General features: G+C 53.4%; 1 protein-coding gene across 2 annotated transcripts in view; it reads right to left on the bottom strand.

Moving 5' to 3' along the window:
• Nucleotides 1–386: 386 nt before the first annotated feature.
• Nucleotides 387–8,267, bottom strand: part of MBTPS1 (membrane bound transcription factor peptidase, site 1) — a 44,781-nt gene continuing 36,900 nt past the window's right edge. The window contains exons 19-23 of one of the 2 annotated variants that reach the window (XM_027513927.1): nucleotides 8,010–8,150; nucleotides 6,078–6,209; nucleotides 5,209–5,335; nucleotides 2,063–2,193; nucleotides 387–1,185 (exon numbers count right to left, since the gene is read on the bottom strand). In XM_027513927.1, the coding sequence (XP_027369728.1) occupies nucleotides 989–1,185; nucleotides 2,063–2,193; nucleotides 5,209–5,335; nucleotides 6,078–6,209; nucleotides 8,010–8,150 (728 nt within the window). In that variant the 3' untranslated portion in view covers nucleotides 387–988. The remainder of the gene's footprint in view (nucleotides 1,186–2,062; nucleotides 2,194–5,208; nucleotides 5,336–6,077; nucleotides 6,210–8,009; nucleotides 8,151–8,267) is intronic. The other variant, XM_027513928.1, reaches the window with a different exon arrangement.

The following is an 8,267-nucleotide window of genomic DNA, read 5'->3' as shown; positions in this document are numbered from 1 at the left end:
GAATATACTAAAACCCACAGAACTGTACACTTGTAAAGAGAATTTTGTAGTAGTGAATTAGATCTCAAGAAGAATTCAGTAGGCTGATTCAGAACCCATTCCAGGCTGTCAGTAGGAGAAAGGGACAGGTAGGAAAGGGACCACTTACACATTGCTTCTTAGCCTCATGCATGCATGTGTGCATGTTCAGTCATGTCTGAACATGTCTCTGCAACCCCACAGACTGCAGCCCACCAGGCCCCTCTGTGTGTGGGACTTCTCAGGCAAGAAGATTGGAGTGGGTTGCCATTCCCTCCCTCCATGGGATCTTCCCAACCCAGGAATTGAACCCATGTCCCCTGCATTGGCAGGCAGATGCTTTACCACTGAGCCACGTAGGAAGCCCCTTAGCTTCATACAGGTAATGCATATTTATTGAAAATTTTCTTCACCGACAATGGTGAAATCAAGACCCAAATTACAAAACATGATGGCAGTTGATACTTATAAAAATAAAGCAAAGGGCTATGTTTCACAGATTTGTGCAAGTTTCTTTCAAATCTCAGTCTGTTCTTTCATCAAAAAGGAGATCGCAGCATCTGTGTTAGTCCTCATGATGAAATAGTAAAAAACTGCATTCCATTGACAAAAAAAATAGCTTTGCTTCCAAACAGCACAAGTCTTTAAAGTGACTTTTCCCCAACAATAAATATAGAAAATAGCCTTTATGGAGCATGTCTGGCTTGGTCAGAGCTGCTTCCTCCCCAGTAGCCTTTAGACGTCGTCTTAGTCTTTGGTGCATGGGCAGCCGGCGAGGTCTGACTCCAGGCTGCCCTTCGGGGCCCTCCAGTGGCCCCAGCCCCGTGCAGCATAGGCTCTCAGCTACTGCAGACGCCCAGGTGAAGGCTTGAGCCCTTTCGAGCCGGGGCCCCTCAGACCCCACGGCTCCACCCGCCCCATGGCTGCCTGCGAAGGCGCTCCCTGGCTCTCACGGCCGGCCGGGGGGACGTCACACCGAGGGGGCCTTTGGCGGGTGAACTTGCTGCACGAGCTGTGGGCGTTTCACCCTGGGCTTTCTCCGCTTCGGCCTGCTCTTGGCCTTGTTGATCTGCACCACGAAGAAGGCCAAGACCACCATGGCTCCCAGGAAGGCGAAAACGGGAATGGTCTGGCCCACCTCCTGGTTGTAGCGGCCAGGCATGATCCCTGCAGGACAGTGGGAAGATGGTCAGTCTGACAGCTGCAACCAGCTGGGCTCATAGTGACCCAGAGAAAGGAGGAGACAAAAGTGCCGGCCAGCAGGGAGGTGAGGACGGCTGGCCTCACCGCTGGGAAGGCCTCCCCCAGGTGAGACCTGTGGTGGGCAACTGAGCGTGGCTGCTGGTGGACCCTTGGGTTCGTGCTGTCGTCAGCTCTGTAACTGGACAACATGTGTTCTGGGTTCCAGAACACAGGGCTGGACCACATGGGACAGGGTACCCCTTCCTGATCCCTGGAGTTTCTCTGGCCAGTTCCTAGACCCAGGAGAAATGCCCCCAGGGAGCTATAAAGTCATGTAAGAGCACAGGGATTTCCAGAGCAGATGAGGGGCCCACACTCTGCCAGAATGACTTGATCCCATCGTCCCAGATAAAGGACCACCTGCCCCCAACATTCTAGCCAGGCCAAAGCCATATCAGGGTTGGGGGCGGGGGAAGGACATCTGATGTCACTTGGGGGAAGGGACACCCCCAGAATTAACTGGGCATCCCAGGTTAGGGAAGTCCCATCCCAGGTGGGCTGGGGCAGAGAATCGGTGGAGATGTCTGGGTTGAGGATTCAGGGCCAGGCTGTGACAGATGAATATCATAAAATAAATTCTGATTTGAAAATTCAGATAGGATTTTCTAAGAGGCCACAATGGATTGATCCTTTAGGTCTGCTCTGGCCTTGTGATTTGTACCAGGAAGAAAGCCTGGACCACTGCTGCTCCCAGGAAGGCAAAGACAGGAACGGCCCGGCCCACCTCCTGGGCAAAAGGGAGAGGCTCTTTTGAATAAACCATAGGATGACTCAGCCCCACAATAAAGCACCTAGAACTGACCTCCAGGAATGTCCCAGGCTCCACTCTCTCCAGGAGACAAGGGCCTCACTTGAGGGCGATTCGATCGGAAGTTGGGCAGTACCACTTTGTCCAGGTCAATGGAGAGCAACTTCTGGTGTTTCCAAAGGTTACTTCAAGAAAACAGATTCAAACAAAATAAACATAAGCAACTGTACTGGCCCCAGGCAACGGAGCCAACTCCTAAGAAACAAAGTGATTTAAACAGAAACGTGAATTGATGTCCCATCTATGTCTATCTAAACACAACTGCGGATAACTGAGGGGCACTTCCAGGCCCCCAGGCGAGGACGTCAGATTGAGACCTTATGCACGAGATGCTTCTAGAGGGTCTATAACACCACCAACACGAGACTGTCTTGGCTCCAACCAGGAACACGACCCAGCAGAAAATGAGGAAACTACACGTGACCTCTGAAGGAGCTGGTGGACAGCGGCAGTGGACACAGCCCGGCTGGAAGGACCAGTCTCCACCATGGGACAGCAGAGCCATGGGCACCTACTGTGATGTGGCAAAGGGGGCAGACCTGGTGCTGGGGGCCAGCTGTCACCTTGGTCCTCAAGGACACTACGCGCAGGACGGAGAACGAGGCAGACACCCAAGTAACCAAGCAGTGGACAGAAACACGGGAATAAAGGAGTGAGCATGGGCCTTGCCTGAGGGCTCAGGATGATGAAGGGAACACATGTGCTTTGCAAAATGCACTGCACTCGTTTCGACTGCATCATTACTCTCAGTACTAACTCTGAGATGGGAAGCACATGTAACTGAGGAAGAGAGGCTGGTACACGGCCAAGAGCAGCGTGGGAAGACACAGAGATGAGAGCAAAGAGTGCAGACGGAAAATCTGAAGACCGTTCTGGCTAAAATAAAGGAAGAGAATAAAATATGCTTGCAATTATGAATTCCCCATTCTGCTTCTTATTCATGTGGACCCTGCTGGCCCATCTCTTACTTTGGCCAAGTGAGAGCAGAGAGTCGAGTTCTAGCAGCAGTCAAGAGGCAGGTCAGTGGGCAGCCAGGAGATGCCAGCTCCGTAAAGAGGCTTTCGGATAAGCTGCTATCGGGCACGTCCATCTGGGCAACTGCTTGGACTATAACCTGCTCTATTTTATATGATTTCACTTTGCTTTTCAGTTTCATCAGTCTGGAAATTAAACTGACAATGCTAAGTTACGGAATCGATGCGTTTAAGCTTTATAACTCTGCAGGTGAATATACATGGGGCTGTCTTTTAACGCTCACAGCGCTCTCCTGTTCTGGAATTTAATTACCCCACAGTGACCCTTTCTTGCTGAGCAGTCGGGGTGACAGAGCTTCACACTATCATTTGAGAATTCCACAATGTCCCGACGGGAGGACAGGTTAGCCTTGCGTGGGGCTCCTCGTAGGTCTGACCTACAGCCACTCGTAGTATGGACGCCCGGGAACAACGCCGGGAACTACATCCCGGTTTCAAGGACGGAGTGAACACCTGCACTCGGCACTAGGCTGACGACCCTGCCCTTTCCAGGGCTGACTGTGACGCTCTGACATTGTTTTGCATCTCCTCAGAGATTCAGAATCTAGACCCAGATCTAGGTCGCTGAGGACTGAGAACAATTTCCAGCAAGAAGTGAGATAAAGGTGGGGCCTGGTGGGTGTTTTAAGAAGAAGGAATTCCAGAGAGCAACAGTGAAAATCAAACTCTACGGGCTGCACAGCAGCAGCACCCTGATGGGCCAGGCTGGTACGTGACGGGCTGTCTGATGGACACGCAGATCTAGGACACTGTCACCTGTTCTCAGAGCCCAGAGCAGTACCATGGAGAAATGGGTTTCAGGAACCTTTGCCGACAGCGACTGTCCACTGAGTGTGAACTGCTGACAACAGCTGGAATTAAAGTCTGGTTTGAATGTTTGGATAATGATAGGTTATAAATAAATGAGATATAAAAATGGAATCTTATCAGAAAATTTTAAATGATGGCGTGTTAATTGGAATGGAAAAGTACTCAGTAATTAAAGTTTCAGGAAGAAACTGCTGACGAGGAGACAACGTGATGAATCTCCAATGCCGTTTCCTATCAAGCCTGTTCTAAAGATGACATGGTCAGTGAGAGGTGCACTCAGGGCTTCTGTTCATGATGACAGTCAAGCACAGGAAGCTTCTAGGCCTTCTGCAGGCATCTCCCTCCTCATGGTTCACCGTGTAGATGGCAGTCCCCGTGTCCTGCCACACCGCCCCCCAACACTGTACATGCTGAGACCCAAGCAAAGTGGGCAGCTGGTAGGGGAGAGAAGGCAGGAGCCCCTGGAGGGGAAATGGCCGCATGTGTGGGGTGTGCTGCCCGTGAGGGAGACAGTGGCTGGCAGCACTGCTCAGAGGAAGAGGAGCTGTGGGGGGGCGGGGGGGTCTCCCACACCCATGCCCAAAATATGGGGCCCTGCGTCACTGTACTAGGACTGCAATCCTCCTCGCCAAAGCAGGATCTCCTGCTGGGGCCAGAAATGCCAAAGAGAAAAACAGGAGAGGAATGATCTAGAGAAAGCAGGAACCAGTGGACTGAGCTGGCTCTTCTGCCTGAACAGAGAAACAGCACAGGTCACTCAATTTTGGCTTCTAAAAGGAACTGACACAAACGAAGAGCTCAAGCTTGACAGCCAGATGGAGAAGCAGGCAGATCACAGTGTCTAGGCCTGTCACAGTCTGAGGTCACTTTACCAGGGACAACACCCAGCACGGGGTGAGGGCATAAACGTGACTCCAGGTCGCCCCGGTGGGACACAGGAAGACCCCATCTGTATTCCAGAATCAACACCGCACACAGGCGAACTCAACTCCCGGATCTCCAGCTTAAGGAGTCAGAGCGACCCTTCCAGGGACAAGATCACAGCTTTTCAAGCAAAAACCAAGCAAACTTCACCAGAAGGCTAATTACCAGAGCTCTTTTTATGCATAATACCACCAGGGTGCGTGATTCTAAAGGTCAATACGGGGGCTCGCTAATTTAAAAACCATCACAAATGACAAGCTAGATTTGATTATTCGATAATGATGTCAGTAAAATTCCATTCTCTCCTATTAAAAAAGAAGCAATGAATCATAAATCCAGCAGAAGAAGTGGAAAAGCACAGGAGACACCAACCTGGGAGCCGTCTCGTTTAAAGGCTGTGGCTTGGCCCACGACAGGTGCGGACAGGCCGGCAGTGCGCGCGCCTCAGGGCCTCCGAGCCGGGCCTCCAGGACCTTGGAGTACCGATGCAGGTGGTTCCCTGGGCAGCACCACAGACAGGCCATCGTTGTTAGGAGGCGGGGAAAGAGACTTCGTTAGTTGTTACCTCCTCTAAAGTGGCCAGGCTGCATGCACAGCAGCAGCCGGGCCCCACATGCCCGTAATCACACATACGTGCCTACACTCAAGGAGTCTAACCTGTAGATGCACTTCATGGAAACAGCATCTCTTCAAATATTTAATGCTCAGACCAAAAAGAAAATCTCCATTTTCAAAATTCCAAATTCCTTTTGTTTCTCAGATCCGTGCTGCCCCGTAGCCACTGCCCACCCATGGCTACTGAGCAACTGAGAGGCTGGGTGCCACACGTTTAAATAATAATATTCTGGGGACTGGGGCTGTACAATTTTATCACAAGAACTTCCCGTTTCTTTTTACTCCTTAAGTGCAGCCAGTAGAAAGGTCAGAACTACACCAGCTCACACCACACGTCCATGGACAGCCTGGGAGGCGGGCCTCAGGCTATGAGGGCTCGCAGACCAGGGCTCCGCTGAGTGGCCCACTACTGAGGGACCTGGGCCCATCTCTTCCATGGACTTGGAAGAAGTATCTGCTTTCCAGGTTCTAAGAGGACTCAGAGAGTAGTCCCTGTGAAGCCACCCTGGCCCAGCGCCTGGTACCTAGTGACTACGCAGACCTGCTAACCACTCCTTCCCAGAGCCCCGAAGCCACGTCGTTTCAAGAGCCTCCACCCTGGAACCCCGACCCCTGAGGCCGCTCACCTTCCATCCTCTCCGGGGCTGCCGAGCCTGCTCCACTGGGGGGGCGCTGCCGAGCCCCCGAGTGGCTGAGGCTGGGGGGCGTCACCCCATACGACGTGAACTGCAGGAGTGCATCCAGGAGCCAGAAGCAGTCTGCGGGGTCAGCAACACACTGCTTAGGAAGTAGACTATTTTAAAGCAGCCTCTACAGGAAAACTAAAGTGAGCCCCGAACAAGGGGGAAATGGGGCGGGAAAAGATCAGGTCCCAGCACGGCCCTGCGTGACACACTCATGTCGTCACGGTCATCGGCTGCCCACAGGGCCTCCTTTCAAGGCCACAGGCTCAGCCAGGCTGGCCCACAGGCTCGGGGCTGCACGAGCTGCCCAGGCACCCCCCAGCTTTGGGCCCCTCATGACGAGGATGGGGGGTGGCCCCTACAGGGACAGCAGGACCACACGGCAGCACGGGAAGAAGAGCTGCTTGAGAACGGGGGGCCTGCCGAAGAGGGGAGAGTAGAGCTGACCCCAGTCAGCGCCCGCAGGCTGTCCTGGAGGAGGGGAGAGCCTAGATCTCAGGCGAGGGCAGAGCCAGGACCACCACGTACGTCCGGAGAAGTGGGCTCAAGGTCAGTGCAGGTGCAGTCTAGTGGTCTGGGCTGCCCTGAGTCGGTGGCCCCAGCCACAGAGTAGGAAGACAGTCCTCCTGGGGACGTCACCACGAGGCCTATGCCAGGCTGTGCTCAACAACCACCTCGTGGGGCCAAGTGGATGGACTTTCCTCTCAGGAGACCGAGGAGCTGCACTGGCTAAACCTGGATCACTGCCCCCACCAGCTTCTCCCCACGGCTGCCACGTCCCCCAGAACCAGCACGGACAGAAGAGGCCCACAGAAAGGAGAGGGGATGGCAGGAGGCGCCTGTACCCCAACAGAGCCCGAGTCAAGTGCTCACGGCCCCGAAAGCTCCTCCAGGTGGCCACAGGGAGTGTGGGACAGGACAGGCCCCCAACCACTGACAAGGCCAATAAAGACGCTTCCCAAGACCTCAGGTCTGCAACAACAGTCTCTACAGAAACAAAACATTCATCTTCTTTCAACTGTAACTTTAACCTTCACTTTTGATTTTTATTAAAAAAAAAAAAAAAAAAACGAACAATATTCTAATGCTTTACGTGAAATGCTAGGAACGCATAACCACTTAACATTCACATCACAGAGAGGGCGCAGGGAGAGAGACAGGGGGAGAGGTGCACCCCAGGCAGGAGGCCAGCTACGCTCAAGCCACCTTGCCCCTTCCCATGAAGCCTGGTCACCACCTGCCCATGAGGACACGCCTCTCCCCGCCGTCCTGCCCCTGAAGACTAGGTTCTGGTTCTGGTCTTGTCGTCTCCCCCCAGCAGAGATGGAACACTCGCACCCATCCACCCCTCCTTTACAAAGCAAGAGAAAGAAAAGTCTGTGTCCAAGCTCATCCTTCAAGTGTGAAGGACTCATCAAGAGATGCTGGAAAAGAGGGGTGCTAAGGACTAGGTGCCCCCTCTCTGCCACCCCCTCACGCCCAACAATGATACCACACACCCCTCACAACAGCCAAAACTCCCAGGTCTGGCATGAGGGCCAAGTGCCGGGCCCGCAGAAAAGGGGTGGTCAGATGTGAGAGTGGGCCTGCAGAGTAGTGCCAGGGACACAGACGCCAGAGAGGGAGTCGGAGAGGGCAAAGACAGGTAAACGGCCTCCCACCCACACATGGTGGGTCTGCCATCCGCCAGCCTCTGGAAGGCCACGAAGTTTTGTTTTGCTTATTAAACACGTCTGGCCCAAGATACCTATCGAAACATCCCAAGCAGCCTCTACCTGTTCACCAGCACCTCTTGGGGGCCTGTTCGGGGACCAGGGCAGAAAGTGGGAACGTCATGGCCGCTGAGCCCACCCGCTCAGCTGCACCACCGCTCACCCTTCTGCCGGTGACTGTCGTCCAAGCAGTTGGAGTCTCCATACAGCACGACACGGCCGCCGCCCTCAGCTGGGAGCTGGTACAGCCCCAAAATGGGGACGTTTTCAACCACCACCGTTTCCTGCTTCAAGACCTCCAGTCCTGAAACAACACAACAAAACAGGAGTGAGAACTTCCGTGGGGAAATGAAGCACTTCCCAGCTGCCCCTTAACTTAACATTTAGTCCACATGACAAAACAGAGAAAAAAAAAAAGAAA

Source organism: Bos indicus x Bos taurus, chromosome 18 (assembly GCF_003369695.1).
Source record: "Bos indicus x Bos taurus breed Angus x Brahman F1 hybrid chromosome 18, Bos_hybrid_MaternalHap_v2.0, whole genome shotgun sequence".
NCBI classification, from domain to species: domain Eukaryota; kingdom Metazoa; phylum Chordata; class Mammalia; order Artiodactyla; family Bovidae; genus Bos; species Bos indicus x Bos taurus.
This window is presented reverse-complemented; position numbering and strand designations above follow the sequence as displayed.